Source organism: Uloborus diversus, chromosome 3 (genome assembly GCF_026930045.1).
Source record: "Uloborus diversus isolate 005 chromosome 3, Udiv.v.3.1, whole genome shotgun sequence".
Lineage (NCBI taxonomy): Eukaryota > Metazoa > Arthropoda > Arachnida > Araneae > Uloboridae > Uloborus > Uloborus diversus.
Window position 1 is genome coordinate 68,279,594 of NC_072733.1, and position 24,188 is coordinate 68,303,781.

At 31.5% G+C, this 24,188-nt stretch overlaps 1 protein-coding gene across 1 annotated transcript in view; it reads right to left on the bottom strand.

Annotated features, from left to right (window-relative positions):
* Positions 1 to 24,188, bottom strand: part of LOC129219203 (tripeptidyl-peptidase 2-like) — a 299,058-nt gene that overhangs the window by 200,771 nt on the left and 74,099 nt on the right. Inside the window, exons 6-9 of the mRNA XM_054853529.1 lie at positions 23,259 to 23,356; positions 15,188 to 15,253; positions 11,044 to 11,198; positions 7,613 to 7,686 (exon numbers count right to left, since the gene is read on the bottom strand). Coding sequence (XP_054709504.1) covers positions 7,613 to 7,686; positions 11,044 to 11,198; positions 15,188 to 15,253; positions 23,259 to 23,356 — 393 coding nt within the window. The remainder of the gene's footprint in view (positions 1 to 7,612; positions 7,687 to 11,043; positions 11,199 to 15,187; positions 15,254 to 23,258; positions 23,357 to 24,188) is intronic.

The window sequence follows — 24,188 nt, forward strand, 5'->3', positions numbered from 1 at the left end:
CTCATCAAAGCACTTACTTGTGATTGAAAAGTTATCAGTGTACACCTACAAAACTATTCTTATTTGTCTTCATCACATAAATTAAAAACCTCAAAGCAAAGTAAAAATACAGTGAATGGAATATAATGATGCTTAAATGTCTAATAATTTTATGTACAGGCAGAATGATAATGAATGGGACAAAGGTTGAATGAATCATTACTAAATTTCAATAAATTTGTTCAAAAGTTGCCTTTTAATGCCAACTGTACATTTTATCATGCACATAACCTGACAGTATTTTGATTCTTTAAAGTAAAGCCACATTCTTTAGAAAATTTAAGTTCCTAAACCATATTTTTATTTAAAAACAAAAAACATTTAGTAGTGAATAAATCTTCTGATTCATAACTACTTGTTGACTTATTTGCACATTTTCAAATGCATAGACATTAATAGGTTCAGAAATTCCAGAACATACTGTTTGATTCCTGACATTGAACGTAGCTGTGGGTAGCATAGATTAGTTTTGCAGACTGTATGTTCTGTACTACTGTTTTAGAGCATTGGAATTTCCCTACTTCTGTATCCTAATGCCTAACTAAAGATCTTCATTTTCTAAAACCTTCAACAATTTAAGATAAACTAAGATAAGTTCAACAATCAAGTTTTTACAAGTGATGGAAAACTCTGATGCAATTAAATCGCATTTTTTGAGTGGGCAAAATCAAGAATGTGCAAGTTTGATACTGCAGAATATAAAATACAAGAAGTGCTGAAAATAATGCTAAATTCAAAATGAGTGATGTCCAAGCAGTAAAATCACATTGCAAAAAAAAAAGACGAGCAGCTGCTACAGAAGTGGTTGCAATGAGATTTCAAAATTCAGATTTTTTGGGGGGTGGGGATCGTTCAATTTTCCAGTTTTAATAGCTTTTATGTGCAATACTGTTAAATCACTCAAGATTTCTAATGCTCCTTTAGGTACCGTTACTTTCTCTTTGCCCAGGACATTTTCAAGGACTTCAAATAAATGTCCATGACTTGGAAAGAAAATTTAAATTTTCTGTAACTTTTCCAGGTCTGAAATAGATTTTTTTTTCCCCATGACTTTCCAAGATATCAATGACTTGTACGAACCCTGAAATGAGAGCCATGGTCAGTGATCCCCTTTCTGTTTTATCTTGCTGTGTTATGGGGAAGGGTAAAATGTAGTTTATATAAGTTTTCTATTTGTAAAAAACAAAACAGCCATTTTTGTCCAAGCTAAATGTAGTGCAGTCATTTGCAGCATGAAAATTACAAAGCAACTACTTTTGATTGGTTCCTTTCCCTTCAATAAAGGATGTTTGTACAATGAACACTGTTCAAATACTCTAATTCAATTAATAAAATAATACATTATTTATAGAGTCTTATGTATAAGCTTATGAAATAAAGCTCACATCCTGGATTCTTTTTTCCATAAACAAGTTCAGTTTAAATTCAGGAGCTATGGATGATGCATGCATCTACTTCAGCTTCTGTAGGTCTCAAAGATAAAGATGTAAGAATGAGATATGTATAGCAAAAAGTAGTCACAGAGTTGGAAACAGGCTGTTTTGTCTTTAGAAAACCATTTTAGAGGGTTTTTCATCAGATGATCGTGAATATTGTTGGACAAGTGATACAAAAAGTAACTTAAAAAAACATTGAATGCCAAATGTTAAGGTCAAAATGAAGGCAAAAATTTAAAAGAAGGCATAATTTATGTGAAAGGAAAATAATTTCCCAGAAAATCAGCTCTGGAACACAGTACTGAATGTTTCGGGAAAAGGAACCAGATGGGAGGCTTGCTCTTACCAGCTTCATGTTTTGCATAGCCAACTGCATTTTTAAAGACAATCTAGCACTATGTTTTCAGTGTAAATGGTTTTTGTCATTCAAAAACTTTGAATTAAGTTAGTTGGATAGGCAAAAAATGGTTTCAAAATTTAATCTGCAAGATAGTGTTTTAAATTAATGTTTGCAAGACTGAATATAGGCTTTTCTAACTGTACAACTAAATGTTAACTTCTGAAAAATGTGTGATTAATAGAAAATTATGTTTCATAGATTGGTGGTTTAAAGGTGTTAAACAGCATGTGTGTGTATATCTATACAGGGTATCTGCTACATTTCAAGTTTTGAAATTCATGACTTTCCCTAACTCTCCATGACTTCTGCTCACAGAATATAATTTTTCCAGGAAAAAAAGAATAATTTTTCTCAAAAATATCTAAATTAGTGTTTTGTGAAAATTAAATTGCAACCATCTGATCTATCTTTTGGACATATGTTTTTAAGAATTCAAATTAAAGTAAAATTTCACTAGCTCAGCAACTATTATAATTAAAAAACAATTTATGCAATAATGATTAATGATACACATGAAATAATTAGAATTATAACTTAATTATTTTCGAAAATATTTTTTGGGTTCCAATATATCATACAAAATTTTTCTATATGTAAGAATCTGCAATTAACAAATTTATTATTTTTTCTCTGAAAAATATTACATGATACAAAATAATTTTTCGATCATAAAACTACTTAAAAGAATTAATTGCAAAATGGTTTTTCAAAGAAAATGCTGCTTAAAACATGTAGCAATAATTATGTAAAACTACTGGTGAATAGCAAAACATTTAAGATCGATTTTTATTTATTTCTTTTTCTTTTGAATTTTTTAAAATAAATATTTTATTTAACACATAAATAATTAATTTAAAACTTATTACTATTATTTTTTAAAGCTAGTAGTTTTCTCAAAAATCTGTGACCAGCCATAATTTAGTAATTACTAAAATTAAGCTTATAATGAATGAAATAAATAAATAATCAGAAAAAAATATATAAAATGAAAGTACTTAATAATTAACATACCAGACATTACCAGATATACAGCTGCCAAAGTTTTAGAATAATCACTTATATTTTTAAAAATTCCTGAATTTGATTTTTGCCAACATTTTCTGGCTTTTTAAAAATTTTACCCGTTGAAATTAACTGATTTCTGCATTTTATCAATATCCTAAGTAACCTCAATTAATTCTTTAGATTAATGATAATTTTTATGAGTCTCTAGAATCGACATGGATGCAAATGACTAAAAATTTTTGAGTTGAATGAGAGCGGTAAAATTAGAAGTTTAGAAGTCCTCAACTACACAATTAGGCATATAAGAAAGGTTAAAAATAACACTAAATACATAATTATAAATGCCCAAATGTTAGAATTACACAGCAAAGAAAAACGAGCTAGTAATAGAAGCAGATGCAATCTGCTTTCGAAATGTAAGAAAAATCAGGACTGAGATGTAAAAGCTTAAGAATTGTTAAAATACGAAAATTTTGCACACTCTATGACCGGTTGTCAGTTTCTATGATTTTTGAGCATTTTTTTTGCTGAAAATCACGATTTCCTATGACCATTTTCAATCATAGTCGTAATCCATGACATTCTAGGTGAGCAGACACCCTGTCTATATCAAGGGGCAATGTGCCGGAACAAGGTTTCGGTACTGCTTTTCTGGGGAAACAAATTCACCGTTTATATAATATTGGTCACAATAAAATAATAAAGGATAATAAAAGATATACCATAGATAAAAGAGGATTCAATTATCTTTGGTTGGTGTTTGGGAATGGGGAAATTTATGAATTCACCCCTGATGTGTATGTACGAGGGTTAATCCAAAAGTAAGGTTCCCATCAATTTTACAAATATACAGCACTGTCGATTCTCATTGAAATTTACATTGTTGGAAAGGAAAAACTTTTTTCTATTTTTATACTTAATCACCACCTTTTCTGAGCATAATTGTTGACGGTACCCTAACTTCTGTATCGAGTGTCACAGAAGTTCACCGCCAACCGGTTGATGTGTTTCACCCCTTTTTGGACTGCTTCATTGCTCTGGAAATGTTGGCCATCAAAGTGTTCCTTAAACTTAGGAAACAAGTGATAGTCACTAGACTTGAGCTCTGGACTGCAATCAAGAATGGAGTGGTATGTTGACTGTCATATCCCACTCTGGCAGTGGAATTCTGTGACATTAGATACAGAAGTTAAGGCACTGTCAACAATAATGCACAGAAAAGGATGGCAATTATGTATAAAAACAGAGAAATGTTGTTTCTTTCCAACAATGTAAATTTCAGCGAGAATAGACAGTGCTGTATATTTGTAAAATTGATGGGAACCTCACTTTTGTTTTGACCCTTGTACATTATATATATATAACTGCTCTGCCACCAACACCATTTTGAAAAATCTCAGTATTAATCTTGAATTCTAGCTTTAAAAAATTTTATACCAACTTAAACTTTGTCAGGAGAAATGGTTTTGGATAGTTGACTACAGCATTGAGGTAATTGATTTGCTTAACTTTTTGGACATTGATCATCTAGAAACATTTGAGTTTCAAAATCTGTTTACCAACATCCGACTTGATGAACTTCTCTTTGCCGTTACTGAACTGTTCAAAACAGTCAACTCTTCACTAGAAATAAATGAGGAATTTTTCCTCAAACTTTCAAATTTTGCATCTTTAACAATTTTTTCAAAAATGATAATTCCTGCTTTCAACAAATCTATGGTATTGCAATGGGTGCTAATTTTAGTTCTACCCTAGCAAACCTTTTCCTTTTATTTTATGAAAGGCAATTTTTTATTGATAATCCTGATATTGCTCCTTTTTGTTGCAGATATATTGATGATTTATTGTGTATCAACAACCCCAATTTTTCTGAACTCAGCAAAAAAATCTATCATAACTCCCTTACATTAAAAAAGACTAGTTCTAATCTTAAAATTTTTAATTTTCTTGACATTAAAATTAATATTGAATCCGACTGTGAAACCACCATTTATGATAAAAGACGCGCGTTTCGTTTCAAAGTTAACTGTCTGCAAAGTCTTTCTTCTTGCCTCAGTAAAAAAAAATTTATCGGCATCATAGTTTCACAAGCCATCAGAATCAAAAGAATTTGCAACACCATTGCAGCTTTCAATCATGAAATTTTTCTACTTAAAAATAAATTACTTGAAAACAATATCCCAAATAATCTCGTCAACAACGTTTTTCGCTGGTATAGCCTTTGATCAACACTTTGCCTCACTGTAAACCGTTTAACTGCTTCTAATGAAATGACTTTTCTTTAGCAAACCACAACACATGGACTTTAGTTAATGATGCTTTAAGAAATTAGTTTTCCCGTCGACTTTGTTTGTTTTATGGAACTGTTTTTATGGATAAATATCATTTTATTTGAATGGATCTACGTCTTATTGACTGGAATGAACACTGACTTGCGGGACACGGTACTGAGTTCTCACCTGGAATATTAGGTAAGACCTTTGAATTTCTGCTGGTGGTACGGTGGAGGACTATTATTGATAGCCATTGGCTTCTAATAGTCAAATAGATTTTTCGGAACTGGACATCCTCGCTTTAGTTTTTAGTTTAAAATTTTGAGTCTGTTGACCTTAGGCTGAAGGTTCCACTGCTGAGGAGTTCTGGCTTCATCAACATAGTCTTATTATTAGTTTTAGTATTTTTATTTGTTTAATTTTGTAAATCCCTTATGTGTTTATTGTTTGCGTTTTGAAAAATATATATATTATATATATATATATATATATAATATATATATATATATATATATATATATATATATATATATATATATATATATAAACCCAAATTCAAAATAATAGAATACTTCCCACTTTTTGGAAAAAAGTTTATTCTAACCAAATATAAGTGCAAATTAAGTATTTAAATGAACGTGCCACCTTTCTTAGACCTTAAAGTGTGCATTTCATTTCAAATATAATCAATTAAAAATAATCTTAGACAGAATAATCCAAAAGTTAAAAGTGATGAATATTTACATTGAGTCAAAAAAATAGAATATTCAAATTAAAGGGAGGAAAACATTTTCAAAATAAACAATATCAATACTGGAAAGAGTTATTTTTTGCTGGATTCAAGGCTTTAATCCTTTCTCACACGGATTCTATCACCTGTTTACATTAATTGTTTCTAACACTGTTTTTATCTCCTCTTCTATGTGGCAACGAGCTCAGTTTTGTAGGCGGGCACCAAGACTTACACCACTTTATTTAGATTTGACGGTACCAAATTCTTGATCGTATTGAGGTTGGTAGAGTTGCTTGACCAATTTAATACCGAAATTCCATTTTCTGTTTAAAATCTATGAGTCGATTTAGAGATGTGACACGGAGTAGAATCTTGCTGAAAGATATAATATGTCACTAAATGTGTAACTGCTGTGCCTCAGATGAAGTATCATGCAGTATTATTGATAAATAGTGGAAGTCACGCATTGTTTCATTTTAAGATATATATAACTTCCCAATTTCAGCAGCCCTCATGCACCCACAAACCAAGAATGGTCAAAGTGGAGAGAATGTCTTACACAAGATTTCTCATACATTTTTCTTTTCAAACGTTAACCCCAACACCATTTTTCTGTTCACACATATTTGAAAACAAGATTCATCACAATATAATGTTCATATTATAAAGATTCATCACAATATAATGTTCATATTATAAAGATTCATCACAATATAATGCTTTTCCAACTTTGTTGCCCCTGTTTGAGCTTCTCTTTGCCCGAGGAGAGTCGTGCAGGTTTCTGCTTCATGATTAGCTTTGGTCTTCCTTCGTAGATCCGCAATTAAAACTGTAGTTTATGCAACAGTCCAAGTGTAGTTGGCGTGAATAAGATTGCTATGCATTCTGTCCAACACTTATGAATCTAAGAAGCATTTTTCAATGATTATTTGGGAAAATTTACTTTAATTTGGGTTCACCTCTGCCAGGTGTTACAATTTTTCTACTTCGTTTACTTTTTAGTTGGTCCGTCCTTTTATACTCCTTCAAAGTCTTACATACCATAGATAGTAAAACGTTCATTTGAATTGAGTTGGATAGCTTTTTTTCTAACTTCAAAAAATGATACAATATGTAACTTTGTTTTTTTTTCTATTTATCACCTTGATGACCCATTTTGAGCAATAAAAGGCTTTTAAAAGAGCGTAAAATTATCCGGGCACCAAGTTCCATACTAGTGACAAACTATAGTGTGGCAGGTATGCAAATATTTTCGCAACTTTTTAAAATTCACATTGAATGAATAGATTATTCTAATTTTTTGACCCATACGAAAACTCTATTTTTTCAATGTGTTAATGATCCATAAATTGTTAAAATTATATCTGAAAAGTTATTTAAATTGATTTACCCATTCATGAATAATGAGTTTTAGTCTTTTTAATTTGCATGTATTCATTTTTCCTGACTCCAGAGACAAGTTTTGTTCAAACAGTTCTGATATTCTGTTATTTTGAATTTGGGTTGTATATATATATATATTAAAACACAATAAAGATTCTCAATATGTTTTTCGTATTAAAAAGACATTAGCCATACAGTTGTATGAAGTCATCACCATTACCATTTCTTGATAAATGAGGCCAAGACATTAGAGAAAGGTGCAATAAGTGATTATTGAAATGTATAAGTGATTAATGAACTTTTTGACCAATGTCAATCTTGAAGTAGTAAAACTCACACTTACCCACCACACCAATGGGAATGTTCACCATAACTCATATTTATCACATCACAATGACTGCTAATCACTTTGACAAACTAAAAAAGTTAGACAATATTTAGTAAAATGCTTATACTTTGGTTCTAATTCATATGAATTCAAGCAAGCAAAGTAAAAAATCATATTTTAATGTGTTGAAATTCAATGCAAAGTGTGCAATCTACATGTTTTGTTTTAGTTTTTCTTCTTCCCTCTTCCTCATGTCAAAGATACAGGTCATTCAGAAGAAAACAGCAGAACTTAAGAGCAACGGTGCACCTCCGGAAAATTTTCAAAGTTGTAGCTTTAAAAACAGTTTTAAATCATCTTTGGTAATGTTATTGGGAAGAGTGGGGGGGGGGGGGGGGTGTAGAATCGCCCTTAACTGTAGCTTTGTTGCAAGTTGGTGCAGAAAACTTATTTTGGCGCTCTCTAACGTAATTGTCATAGAATTCCTATCAACGGGGAGAAAATCGGTTTCAGATCGTATTTTTATGCAATATGTGGAGTTCTAGTTTCCCCTGACATTGGTGGATGACTAGAAATGGGCACGATCTATTGAGAAGAAAATGAAACTTTTTGATGATTGATTGAAAAAAACTACAAAAACAGGAGAAAATAGTAAAAACCAGGAAATCTTTAGATGGATGCAAAAAACGGAAGTCTCCCGTTAAAAACAGTAGAGTTGGCAAGTATGCTATTCAATACAGATCAAACCATGTTGGAGGACTTCCACCTAGATCTTACTTGGAAGGTAAATAAACAGTTTTGTTTACCAAGTGAGTTAAAGAGAGCAGCTTTGGCTACTATACATAATAGGTACCCTCCTGAAAATTGATTTTATGTGTACACAGATGGTTCAGCTGAAGATGTAATAAAAAACGCTGGTGCTGGAGCCTAGTCAAGTTCTTTCAGTGTTAGCTGTCTGGTAGAGAAGCATTGTGACAATTTTGATACAGAGGTAGTGGCTATATCATTTGTAATTAATAATTTTAAAATACTGTCCTGATCACAAGATTATGTTTTTATGGATTTACAAGCAGCTATTTTCACAGACAGAAAATTTTATGAAAGTGCTCATGTCCATTCATGTAGAATGAAACTATTTGAACTTAAGAAAACTAACGAACATGTTGAACTCTAATGGATTCCAAGTCATTGAGACATTTTCGGAAATGAGCAGGCAGATCAACTTACTAAGGCTGGATCTCTTTTGACCAAATCAGACGACCCACCTTTCCTTCTTTTAAATCAGAAAAGATAATATATTTTACCTATTTATCTTTTGTTAGAAAACATTTAAAAATATCTTTCCCACAGAATTAAAATGCCACTTCTATCCTGGAAAAAAAAAAGGATTCTCTAGGGCGGAAATTCCGTCACTGGTACGTAGAAGTATTAAGCTGACCCTGGGAATGAGCCATGCAAAATTCCTTTCTGTTTTTCTTTGAGTATATTAAGAGATTTTCAATTTCTCTTCTCGCTATTCTTACCAACTTTTATTTGAAAAATATCATTAAAGTATTTTACTTGAAAATCATAATATTTTTCTAAAATAATCTGGGCCAAATACTACCCAACCTCTTGATGTTACACCCTTGGCAAGAGGGCCCCCCACCAACCCCTAGGTACGCAACTGCATGAGAAAAAACACCTGAAGATGACATCTTTAGTGGCCCATCTTAAAAATTTTACAAATGAAATGATTTGAGATGCATTTTTGAAATAGTTTAAAATATTTTGTAGCCGTTTATTTTATGTGACAAATAATCATGCACTAATATAAATGCAAATTTTAATGTGTATCTAATTTCTCGTCTCTTCTGGAAGCTTTCCGAAGTTGAAAAAATATTTTTCCCTTCAAAAATTCCATAGTAAGCTTCTAACATAAGTGAAAGATAAAACTGCACCCCTTAGATTGACAAGGGGTCATTCCAGAAGAATAAGTAAGTTTTGTTCAATGCTCAAAAGGTGGGCATTGGCTGTGAGGAAAGAGGATCAAGTCAGACTGGTAAAAAGTGAAAACTTCTTCAACTGGAAATTTCTTGCTGATAATGTGCTACAGTAGAGCAAAATTTTTATTTTTTTAACTGAAAATCAACTTGGTGAAAAGTAGTATTATTCAGTACACCAAATGCATGCCCAACTGTAGCACTTTCATTATTAACACACTCTTTACCCAGAGAAAAAGATAGAGAGAGTTCATATTGTAAAAGACAGATCCTAGATGTCTGGTTTTAAGGTAGATCACAGAAGAAAAGTAGAAAAGTTTGTGATTGAAATTGCTGTACCCAAAATCTCTTCCTTGGAGAAAAACATTTAAATCAAAGAATACGATAAGTTCAACATGTCTAAGGCAGCTTGTGCACAAAGTAACCATATTGCATGAACTACTTCTCTCACAATTTTTTTCTCAAGAGAAAAATGAGAAGTTCCTTATTGGAGCAAGATGGAAATAAAAGAAACTTCAAAAGTCTGATTTACAAGACATTGAAAATACGCCTCTAAAATCTTAAATGAGATTGGAACCCCCCCCCCCTCCTTTTTTTCTGAATAATTCTAGAAAAATACTTTGTTTTCAATCTGAAACTTGCTCTGGAGTGGAAAAAGTAAGGAACAGTTGTTAACTGTTGTAAAAAAGAAAGTTTTTTTTTTTTTTTTTACAATCAAGCTGAGTCAATTGAAGATCTATCTGATGAATCAGATGATATTCCTCTTACTGTTCTATTTGGATAGTTTCAAAATAGAAAAAATTGCATATTAGAAAATTTTCATTCACATATATCCGAAGTATGATGAAACTGTTCGTTTTTCAGCTGAAGACACAATTTCCGACATTGTGTTTGAAGTATGGAAATGTGATATTGTTTTGCTTTCAGAAACTGAAACTGAATCAGAAGAAAAGTTCGAACAAAGTCAGAAGCATTGCATAGTGTTAATATTTTAGAGAAGTACTTTTCCTCTAGTGAGGAAACTAAAGAAGTATTTTTAATATTTTAAATAGAAAGTAAGTCATTTTTTCTTATGATTTTAGCCTTGTCTTAGTTAAAATAGTTCAAATCGTTGAAATAGTTCCTTATGTAAACAGAAGGAAGAAATACATTCCATTTTCCAAAATTGAAGTGTTAAACCAATATCCATCATTAAAAGAGTAAATAAAAAGTACCTATGTCAGAAGCTTATTTAGGACTAACTTGATCCTTAAACATACAGTATAACTTCGATTTCATGATTGTCAAGGGACTGGAAAAAGTTATTGTTAAATCAAGGATATCGTTAAATCGAGGAGCATAGACATTTGATGTAGTCAAATCCGAACCTGTGAAATGTAGCATTATATTGAGGAAATTGTAGTAAATCTTTTTTTTTCATGTAGAATATGAAAAAGTAAGCTACAAATTCAAAAAAAAACTTACAGCACGTATTAAAGCAGCTCCAGTTTCCATCGAGCCTAAGCGCAAGTCTCCAATTCCTATGCTTATTATTTGAGCACCTGGAGCAACACCATTTTTGTCTGGTTCATTGGGAAAATATGCAGCTGCAATACTTGCAACATGGGTACCATGAGCAGCTAATAATTAAAAAAAAGAAAAAAAATTAGATACATGAAACACATCCAATAAAAATCTGTAAACAGATGTAATTATGAACTCTTGCATTTATTGCAAATGCTTTAACAAATTTGCTGAGCAAATGCTTTAAGCTTTTAAATCAATTACTAAAGGGTGATATAGGAGACGATTGCCACACATTGCAACACAGCTTTTCAAGAAGAAAACGTTTTACTTAATTTCCACACCAGGGATTAAGTTGAGTTCGAAAGTTCTTCAGCAAAAAAATAAATAAATAAATAAAATGGGGGGGGGGAGGAGATTCAGCAAAATGCTAAACTGTTATGAATTTAGTTATCTTTCTAAATGCATCTGTGTGTTTTATCTCCAGTTGAAAACTAAATTCGAAATTCAGCCATGACATATTTAAAGAAATAAATATAGTAGCTCTTTCTTCTTTTTAACTTGAAATTAAAAATCTACGAGTGTATTAACCATTGAGAGAACACAAGTTTGATTTTTAACACTTTACAAATTCCTTCCCCCATAAAGTATTTACTGGAAGGAATTATACACATTAAGACTCAATATTGTTAAACTTAATAATAATCTAAAAAAGTTATTTAATATTTATAATAAGACTACCAGTACCCGCATGGCAATGCCCATACTAAGAATTTAAATATTGGAAATCCGTTGAATAAAAAAATCCACGATCCCTTCCATCCCTTCTGATGTGAAATGATCATTTTCCTTGAATAAAAAAGCATACACACATTTTCAAAAACCTATTAAATTCTCTTTGGAATTCAAAATTATTTGCCAAAACACATTAAAAAATCAACATTAGCTTTAAAACTCAAAATAATACTTCAAACGTATAGTTCATCACTTAACACGCCAAGCAACCACACTACCTATAGCAAGTGAAGTAGTAGGTTTTTTTTCGACAATTTAAAATGTTTTGCCAAATAAACAATAGGTACTATAACAAAAACGTTATAAAGAAAAATCACAATTGAATAATACGATAAATGAAATTATTTACTTAGATAAGTAACTATCTTCAACTACAAGAACAAACACAAATGTTGTAGAAATAAGGAAAACAAAACCCAGTAGAAATATCCTACAACATCAAATTCTTTACCGGGATATTGAAAAAAAAAAAACACATTCAAAACTCAGTTCGCTGACCACAACAGTCTCACAATAGCAGAGCTATCAACAGTTGGCCAGCGCCTCCTTGAGTTAACATAGCGCACCATCTATTAGGAATTCATAGAACTAAACAATTAATTAAACATTTAATTTGCAATTGCAAATATTTCGGGAACTCAGTCGAACGGGATAAAAAGTATCCTATGTCCGTCTCCTGGTTCTAAGCTACCTATTTGCCAATTTTCAGCTTAATCAGTTCCGCCGTTCCCGAGTTATAGTGTAACTAACACGACTTTCATTTATTTATAAAGATTAAGTTGAATTTTGCTATTCTTGCTCCATATCATGTATCCTGCATAGTTTCTTTTTTTAATTAATCAATTTATCTAATTTTTGCTAGCTGCAATGCACGATCTACTTTGAAAATAAAACAAGTGACGCATGATCAACAGACCTAAATATAAGAAAAATAATAGTGCAAAATTTCCCATCAACCTGTAGAAAAGAGCAATTTTATGACTACAAATTTAAACTTAAACCACTTTAGATTTATTTAAAATTCCAAAATTCAGTTATTGTTATTAATAGATATAAACACATTCTGCTTCACATATTTTCAGCCAAAAACCAGCCCTATCTGATTCCTGAGCATCAAAGGACCTCTGTGCCCAAATCCGATTTAAACTTCAGATTTGTATAAGGAACGTACACACATGCTTCCATTTTCATATATATAGATTTGAGCAAAAAAGCAAAAAAAAAATTGCCATGCTTTACATTCTCAATTGAGATTTTTGCATTTTGAAACAAATGCAATCGTAGCAGAAACCCTGTTTCAAACAAACTCTTAAATGACTACAGTACTACTAAATAACTGCTCCCTGATCAAATAAATGCTTCCTCTCCTCCCCGCCCAGCCCCGAAGCAGAATACTTTATGTTGTTCTGCAACATAAAATCATTTGATCAAAGTTTTTTTTTTAATTGATCCCAAAATCAAAACCATTTCATACTGGAGAGTATGAAAGGGAACATTTCGTTTATTTGTTCAGTATTCAGTCTTACTACAGAAAAAAGCGTGAAATTAACATTTGTGTCACATTCTTTTGTCTTCTTTCTCAGCATGTACAAGTGATGTATTTGTTTCTCCAAACACTGAACAGTTTCGAGCAATTTGACGGCGTTCCATGTATCTCATTGCATAAGAAACAGTGTTTTCTCCTAGAATAACATCACATGACCAAAAGTGCAACCAAGAGATGGTTACACAAAAATGTTGAACTGAAAACTTTTGTCTTATATAGTCAATCATTTACAGATTGGTCTTCCAGGGTTCTTAAGGGGCATAAAGCATGCACAGGCAGTCAAAGATGACATTTTCTGCAGAAATACTTCAGATTTTCTAAATAACTTCTAACTAAACATGTAATTTTGCAGAAATTTCGCAGATTTCCTGAACATTTGAAGTAAATCTCAAGTTTCTGCAAACGATGCAAAAAACACAGCATTTTTGTGAGCTTTTAGCCAGGTATAAATAATTTGAGAGAATTTTAGATTTAGTTCTCATTTGAAGAAATCTGCAGAATTTCAGCGAAATTATACCCTTAGTTGGAAGACATTTGCAGAAAATCTGTAGAAAATTTGTCTCAGTTTTCCCCACACATATGAACAGTATTATTCTGAAGTTCAAGCATTTGTTCCGCGAGGTACATCACAAATTTAGTAGTATTCGGCTTTTGGGCTCCTGCTTTTTTGTATTTACTTTTGCGAGTGATGGAAAAAGCAGCTGATCTAAGTGAATTAGATATGGTGTAGAATGTAATGGCTCGAAGACTCGGATAGAGTAATTCCAAAACTGCACGACTGGTATATTGTTCACAATATATCATAGTTAGCATTTATAAAAATTAGAAAAATGATGGTGAAACCAACTGCAGATACTGTAAAGCAAAATTGTTGTCTTACAGTAGCTGAGTTGACATCCCAATTCAATAAAGGACCAAGTACAAGTGTTTTGGGATGCACAGTTTAGCAGCCACTGATGCCTGTAGGATTGAGCAGCAGTCAGGAAACTTGTATATCTCTGTTGACCGCACATCATTGTTAACTAGGCCCAAAAAAGACTCGGGAACATTGAGACTGAACAATGGATATGTGAAAGAGAGTTGCCTATCCAGATTTATCAATTTCTAGTTCACCACTTCAATGGTTGTGTCAGATAACATTGTCTTTCTGGCATAAGTTGCTCGGGTACAGCTGGTTATATGAAGACCAGTGGTGGCAGTGTCTAGCACTTAGGAACATTCTCATGGGCAGCTCCAGGACCATTAGTTGTGGTAGAACAGGTTAGAAATTTGCAGACCATTGAATGTGAATCAGTTGCATCTTTACATGCATGTATATTCCCAACTGTCAATGGAATCTTCCAACAAGACAACACCCTGTGTCACAAGGTTCATATTGTGTTGGAGTGGTTCGAGAAGCATGATATAGAATTACCTGCTGTGGCTATTTAAGTCACTGGATCTTAATTCAATTTGAGCTTTCATAGAAATGCAGTTCAGAGAGCGAACTCTATCATGTCATAATGTTTCAACTTTGTCTGATCTCAACCGCTTAGAAATTTTGTATAAATTATCTCCAGTCACATACAAAGAACTTCCCATCCATGGCAAGGGTAGTTGTAGCTGCTTTAAAGGCAACGCGTTATTGAGTAGATGGTCATAATGTTTTGGCTCTTCAGCATAGATCAATAATTGGTTACAATTAAGGTATAGAAAATATTGAAAATATTTGAGTTAGTAAATTGGAACCATTTACATTATTCACACAAGAAAAATATTACTTACTGGAATTGCTCACTATTTCTAAGAGATTGCCATCTTCATGGACATTGACACAGTAGTTCAACCTGTCTAAAGAATTTTTAAGTTAAAAAATATCCCTTTCACTATATAGAAACTACATTTGGTTTGGAAAAAATGTAGCTAAAGATTTTATACTTCTTTCATTTTCATTTTTAATACTAAACTTTGGATATTCTTTTAATATGAAGGCAAATTACAAAAATGGGAGAACATTATCTTTCTGAATTCATTCTTTTATCACCAATTTGTTTAATATTTCTCATTGCAAAAAATATCATTGCCTTAAATTAAACAGTGCTCAATTATTTTCACTTTTTCATGCTATATGCACATTAGGGTGTCCCAAAAAAATGAAAGTCGTTTTTTTTTAATGCATACCCTCGTATTTTTTACTTTTATATCAAAACCGTTGCAAAAAAAGTTTCATGCAATTTGAAGCACGGTAACCCACGCCGACTTGCACGTAAACGTGTAAATAGCACATATATTGCTAAGCAAGCAAACGCAGGCAACACGATACTTCGCGCAGCTTAAAACAGCTGTAAATGGTACACAGAAAGCAAATCAAAACAGAAAAACAGATGTTGGGGGCTTATCTGTGGCAATGTGCAAAACGTTAAACAGGTCAGTATGAATACAGTTCGGTCAGTGAGCGCAGTTATAGTTCTTCCACAGTGAACAAAACATGGCAGTGGAATTGTGTAGTTCAATAAAGAATGAGCTATTTTTAATAGGAGTTGTAAAACATCAAATTACGAGCTCAAAACTTCCCTCAAAATAACAAGTTTTGTCTGTTTTGTCTTATAACATTCGAGAAGTAAATTTAACCATCAGAGAAAACGCAAATCTCGCTAATCAGAAATGAATTATCTTTTGGGAAAACACATGCATTTCCACCAAATAGTTGCGAAATTGTGTGAATAAACTTAAAAACCTGTATCAAATTTGGAGAGACTAACAAAAAAATGCAAAGAAACTGCAAAAAGTATTCAGGCAGCACCGACTAGAATTTGTGAGTAATTTAAAAAATTATTTGATATTGTACATGCTGATGCACTTCAGTTAATCAAAATGGAGGAAGATAGGATTTTCTTGCAACTGGAACAAGTATATCAGAACCTTAAAGAAGAATACCAGAACCTGAAACAAGTAAATATGTAATGAGGAGCGATTTTATTACTCAAAGTTAGTTACAGCATTGGACAGGTGTCAGTTGAGTATACGAGATACTGTGTTAATTCTTGAAGCTACTATTGACACACTTGGGTGTAACATTGTTGAATTTCCGATAAGTAAATCTTTTTAATTCAAAGAATTCGAACCGACGACAAGCAGAATGAGCGCGAGGAAAGAATAAAAGTTTTGAGTGCTAAAAAATCAGAAGATCGCTATCCTAGAGTTATTTCAGATAGATGTAAGGAACAACTCATTGCTGTGTCTGAACTGTATAATTCTTCAGGGAAAGAACAGGCACAGGCTGTTTGGAAGGCAGTTTTAGACTGAAATCCTGAAGACAAAATTCAAATTCTCTATTGTGATACTACAGGATCCAATACAGGTCGTTATAATGATACTTGTGCCCTTTTTGAGCAAAAATTTTAGAGAAATGCTTGCGCCATAATATATATAAACTGGTATTAGAGGCAGTACTGTCGACTCCTGCTACAACGCGATCCGACTTACGCAAAATGGCTATAACGCAATTTGTTCAACAGTAAAGAATTTTAGACAGCGTGATTAATTCCTCGCTCGCAGCATGAAAATTTTCAGAAGGGAATCGCGGTGTAAGTTTTTGCATTGTTATAGGCAACTAAAAATTTTTTTTTCGTGAATGGACCTTCATCCCTTTAGCATCACTGAGAGCGAAAGTACCAACACCTTACTCGTCTCAACATTTCTTATACAAAGAACTATACTTCTGATTTTCCACTTATTTTTTTCATTTTAAATGCAGAAGTTAACGAAATATAATGAAATCTAAGAGCGCTGTTTCACCTTTCCGACAATTAAAGAAAAGCTAAAGCTTCTTAAAAGCTGAAGCCCAACTAAAAAATGCGTCGAAGGGTAGCACCACAATTAGGTATTAGTGAATCTTCCATGCGTACAATTAAAAATCAAGAAAAGCAAATCCATAAAAGTTCACCGAGTAATAGTCCAAGCAAAATGCAAAAATTATGAAAATGGAAGCTGCTCTTTATCGTACATTAAAGATACCAGGAAGAGGGGTATTGCCATAGTTGGAAACGTTATAAAAGAACTAGTGAAGCAACTGTATTAAAAAATATATTAGAATAACGGTTTGATCACGCAGCATAAATCGTCATCAAGTTACAAATATTATTACTGAATCTACTGTTCGGTACAACTATAGGGCAATTGTTTTTCTTACTACATACTGTATGTACCGTACTAGTTTATTTTATGTGTTTGTTTCACACTGATCATTGATTATGTGCATCATAGCAGTATTTTATGTTGAATATAACGATTTTTTTTTATAAATACAAAAAAAAATTTAGTTCTTTATGCAATAAACAGTAATGTATAGTTAAGAAATGATTTTTAACTGCTTGAGGTGGTGTTTACAAGTGTCTAAAATGATTGATTATGTTTATAAAAGTTTTTACACATACCCTTTTCCACAATGCGAAATTTTGACTTACGCAAGGGGTCTTGGAATGCATCCCTCGCGTAAGTCCGGACCCGACTGTATTCCAAGTGAAAATTGAGCAAGTCACAACAAGGCCTGATATTTCACTCTTCAAAAATCTCAGAGAGTCTTGGAAAAACATCAATCCCACTAAAATACAGTGCTATAGAAGGCTACGGAGTAATTTCGAACTGTACCTGAACATAAAAATTTACTTGGCTTTTACCGTGCCGAACTTATAAATGTTGTGGTCATGGATGGCTATCGAGAGTTGATAGAGCTGTCTATCATATTTTTAGGTGAAGATACAGAAAATAAATTTAAAATAAGACCACCGGGAGCCATGCATTAAGCTCAATGGATGGTTCGAGCGATTTACTCAATAAATTTATTACTTTTATAAATATAAATAGTAATATTTAGTAATATTTAGTGTGAACAATAAATTTATTTACTTTGCACTAAAATTCAATACAAAGGAAAATGAAGCATTGTCAGATGTCTGCTTGTTTGTAGTGACGATATACGAGAAACCATGGCTTCAATGCATTTTGGAAGTCAAAGCACTCAAAGATTTGTGCTTTTTGAAATCTTTGAAAGCGTACGAAAATGTGGACCCAATTATCGCAAAAGCTGCTCCACAAAATTTCATCCAGCATTTATGGTATTTATATGACAAAATAGCAGTCTTAGCTCTTTTTGATGATGAGGTAGAAGAAACAAAACAAAAAATGATGACAAATTTACGTAGAGAAGCCTTCTCGACCCATGAGAAAAAATACATTCCATCAAAGTAAGATCTTTGTGGTTCATTGTATGGTAAGTTTTGCACACTGAATTCATCTAGTTGTTTAATTATTCATTTATATCATGCATTTGTTACTAGTTATTTTAATACTCTGCAGAGAAAACAATTGATGATTTCATATCAGCAAAGCCAGTCATTGTTTACAAGGCTTAAAAATTGATGATAGATTTCTCAACGAGAGTCCCTCTTTATGGGTCAATAATATTTCATTCCTTGATGCGAAAAAGACGGTCTCAATGCTTAGACCAGTAAAGGATGCAGCTGAAAGAGCGGTAAAAATTGATGCAGGATTTTCATGGTTTGCTACCAGCTGATGTGGAGCAAAAGCACTTTGTTACGTTGCGTTCGAGAGCACCGGAAGATTTATCTTAACTGCAAAATGCAAACATTGAAACAAAAATATATACAGTGATGTTCCTTGTTGTGCAATATTGTTGTAAATATATGCTCTAAATTAATTGATGTCGCGTGTAGTGAGGATATATACAGTTAGCAATCTTCCCACTGTAGTCGCGGTACAGGATTTCAGGTCCAACTTTGACCTCAAGTCGGCACAGGTTCCCGCCTTTTTATTGCAAGAAAATTTTTATCTGATGTTTCTGAGGTGAAAAGGAAAAAATATGGAGGGTATGCGTATTTGTTCCCAAATTTTTTTTCGCCATTATATCATGGGACACCCTAATGCGCATGACAATTATATCACACGAACCATAATGTTAAATGTTAGCTCAAATAGAGATGTATTTCATTATAAACTAATACATCAGGGTGGCGACAGGAACTGTGAAAAAAAGTTCCCTGACTTTTCCCTGATTTCCCTGATTAAGTTCACCAAATTTCCCTGATTTAAGTTACCAATGATAATGATTTTCTTTCTTTGCTCTACTTGAAATCCATTGTATGTTTGTATAAAATACAGTATTTGAAACGTTTTAAGTTGTGTTAAGTTGTTGAACTAAAGATATATTTTTAAAAAATGCTACTTTTTAATAAAATTGTTTAAGAAAAACATATCAAGTTAATTTTTTGGAAAAAAAAAACCCTACAAAACAGTATATTAAATTTTTCTACACGAAAAAATTATAGAAAATTTTTAAAAAAATATTTTACTTCCAGGAACCACTTAGCATAAGAATTTTAAGAAACTATTAAAATCACTCTTAAAAACATTTGTGTATTTATGATAGAACTAAAAAGTGATTGAATTTATTTTGAACTAAATTTTCAAACAGTATAATAATTGTTGCAAGAATAACAAGTAATAATGAAAGAATAGAAGTAATGTAGTTATTCTTATATAACTAATAGACATATTTATGCAAAGCAGATGAAACTAATTGACATCCATTCAAAAAGAGCTTTTCTCTAATCAAGAACATAGGTTTTAATGAATGAATACAGCATTTTAACAATAAAAATAAAGATATTTACTTAAGTACACAAGTTAACTCTATTTCAAATGATTTTAGTATGTAACGAAAAAAATCTTAGATTGCTTTTGTAACAAACAACTTTGAAATGCAAGGGAAAAAAAAGAAAAACAGAAAAAAAAAATGTTAATTTTAAAATATATAAAAGAAGACTACAACTTGGTTATAAAATAAAAGAATTATTTAAATCTGAAGAAAAGAAAACCTTTATAATCTGCGGCGACAACAAATAGTATAATGGCAAATCAGCAAAAAAGTTTTTTTTACTGAAAGTTCAATTTTAGCAATTAAATTAAAAAGGCGAAGAAGTAATAACTTTTAAGCTTTTATAGTATTAATTCAAAAACCAAAGATTTCTTCTTGAAATCGTAATTACAGTAGGCTAATTACTTCAAGACAATGGAATAAAGGCAAAGGAGCTAAGGTTTTAATGAAGGCTTCCTCTTTGCCTGTATGGTTGTTTATTTTACGTAGCATTGAAAGTGTGAAAGGAAATTTCAAGCTAGGTAAAATAAACAACTTAACAGACACTAAAGCAATCTTAGGAAGTTCATCCTGTGGTTAATAAGTAAGATTCAATACTTTGACGTTGAGGAAAAAAGATGCACCAATATGCGGCAGTGTATAATCGCACCTCATTAATTTTACTTTTTTTTTTGAACAAAAAATTGGCGGTAAATGCGTAGGGAATTAGTGTACTTAATTTTGTAACACAAAAAAAAATTCTTCATAAAATCAATTTTTCCTGATTTTTTGTTATTTTTTCAAAATTCCCTGATATTTCCCTGATTTCTCCCTGATTAATAAAGTTCCCTGACTTTTCCCTGATCTCCCTGATTTCCCTGATCTGTCGCCACCCTGTACATAGTGAAATGCACCTATGGTAATGCAGCTGAATTGATCTTAACACTGATATTTTTTAGAGTCAAATGAAACAGCAATTGTTTGTGAAAAGGTGGGGGGTGGGGGGACTTCTTTTAAGACGTACCACATAAAAATAAGTTTTTATCATGGCTTCTCTAGTCTTTTTGGACTATCTTTACCCTTCCACTAATAAGAGCTCTATGGGTTGTAGATAGAGATAGCTAATTTTAATGGATCTGTTTTAACATCATTACTTTGAGCACACAAGTTTTTACATATGCTTCAAATGGCTTGACAGTAGCAACAGTAACGAATGCTGATTAATTTGAAATTGTGCAATTAACATACATTGCATGTAAGTAAATTTAACACTTTGGGTGTTTTCAGCTACAAGAAAAAGATCTATTTTATGCTTTTAAGAACAAAATGGATATTTAAAGATTATCAAATATTGATGCAAAGTTTTGTTTTAAAAATCTTATTTGAAAAATGGGAGTTGAATACAGGAATATTTTGCTTCATGGAATTTGAAATGGGAAACACCACGAATTTGCAACAAAAATCTGAAGACACCAAGAGTGGTTGCCATTGTTTCATTTCTGGGTAACTTTTTAAAAAAAATTTGCATTATTATATTTCAGTACCTGATAGGGAAATGTTTCACATTTCTACAAAACTCTTCTTAAATGTCAAGAAAAATTACTCGATATTTCAGCTCTTAACGATTCCAATGTTAAAGATTATCTTTTAAATGCTTCACAATTTTGGAAAATATTTAATGCTTACAGTGAGTGTTTCGAATAATAGGAAAACAAACCTTACACATGTTTTCTAAATGAGAAAGCACAACAGCTACTGCTTTTGTTGGTGTTTCTTAAAATGCTGTTCATTATTTTTAATTTTTATACTGCTGTGTTTGCTTGAAATTTCATGAGATTAAAGAAGTAGCTCTTCTAATAAGTACTAAAAAAGGAGTTAAAATGAATAGTATTCTAATAGATTAATATTGAATGCAGTATGAAATTTTAATACTGTGCCAGGGAGCTTAAAGTTTTTTTTTTTTTATTTTCCCCTAGGTGTACCTTTCTCTAATGATAACTACAACCAATATTTAATGAAATAAAGATCTCAATAATTTTACCATTTTAAAGCATTCATAAATAAACATTGCCAAAGTGTCTCTTGTGCAACTTGTAGATAGATACACTAACTCATTTAACTGAGAAAATGAATTAATAAAATATTTCTATATTTTAAGGAGGAAAATGATGAATGTTTTAATTACTTAAATTCTTTGAATCTATAAAAGAATCAAGATCAAATTGTCCACTAAATACATTTTAAAGATAGTCAAATAAAATTCTCTTACTTTTTTTATAATGTATGCACCTACCTAAAATTACAAGTTTTGGTGAAAATTTTCAAAAAGAAATATTCACTCATATGATAAGATAAACATTTAGGGTTCCAAAAATGTTTTACTTTAATTCCTGGGATTATTAGAAGTTGAGCTATGGCCCCAAACATGCAATGGAAGTGGAATTTTCGTAATCGGAAGTGAGATTTTAAGAGCTACAGAAATGTAAACAGTGCACTAGAACAGCAGTTCTTTCAGCTTTAAACTCTATTATGGCTCAATTTCTTACATAAATGTTACATTAAGGTTATTTTTGTAAATTTATAAAAATTTTTGTTCAAGATTAAAATACTAAATTGCAATATCTGAAAAACCCATTTTCAGTTTTTTTTTTTTTTGTTTTGTTTATGAAAAACCTGATTTTCTAAAATTATTTTCAAGACATTAAAATAAAATTTTGTCTTTATATTGAGCTTATTTTGTGGTATGTTAGGATGCAAAAAAATAGCTTGTATTTCTGTATTAACTACTTTTATGGTTTGTTTTATTTAAAAAATTTATAATTTTATTAGAAAAAGTCATATAAATTGTCCTTAAAAGGCAATATAAATACTTTGTTAACAACACAGGTAAATGTTGAACAAACACATTGCTGGCATTAAAGTTTTAAAATATTGATTAGAATTCATTACGGAAGGGAAAGCATAAGAATTAATTTTTACTATAATTTTACTAAAAAAGACCTAATTTTCAAGTCAAGAAAAAAATCTAATTAAATTGAACTTAATTTCATTCTTTAATTTTTTATTCTAACTAAAAATATGTGTTTAGTAAAAAATTTTCAAAAAAAAAAAAAAAAACTACAATGCACACACACACACATACCTTAAAAACTAAAATAAAATTCAAAAAGATCAGTACCAATTATTTCATATAATATTTACCAGCAGTAGTAAGCATTGCAAACTCATGAGTTTCTGAGTATGGTCCAAGAAGACTGCAGTTTTCCAAATCACCATTTTCAGTTGTGTCAATAGCCACTCTAAAATATTAAACGTAAAAATTAAGAAAATCATGTTGATAAAGCAAAAAAAAAAGATAATTATGGCAAACACCCATTTTGGGATTACAAGAAATGCGATTTTTGAGAAGACATGAGCTCATGGGTGAAATAACACTCAACAAAAGCAATATGGACATTCAAAACAAAGATCTAACAACAAAAACTAAGAATTAACCAGCAACTAATGACTGTATTGAAGCAAATGTAAAAAGCCTGATGAGAGATGATGTAAACTGAGTAAATAAGTATTAAAATTTTACTGGATGGAAAACAAACAGTGATGGAATAGAGTTAGTAGAAGTGTATAGCTGAGTACAAATATATTGAATATAAAATTGGGTTGAGTATACTTCAGTTTTTAAATGCTTCCAAATGAGATCACTGAGCCTCGTGACCAAAGATAGTTTTGCTTTTTTTAATAGTTCAACGTCGAAACGTTTTCGTAAAGAGCTCCTGATGCTTCCCTGTTCCAATAATTTTACCAAGGGTAGCCTAAAATTGCATTTCCAAAACTTCCCATTTCGGAGAATTTCTGGGAAAAGCCCCTGATATTCTATTGTAAACAAAGGTAGACTAAAATGGACTTCAATTTAAAAAAAAAAAAAAGTCAAGAAAACAAAATTGTGGGAAACCCCTTTTTTTCCCTCTCTCATACCTGCCAACAATCAAAGAAAAAAAGCCAGTAGATTTTCTCAATGTGGTGCAAGATCGCTTTTTTCCAAGTTATTGAGGGGAAAATAGAGATTTTTTTACTATCTCTTAAAGTACAATCATATGCAAGTTCCTTGAGTCATATACACAGATTAAGTAA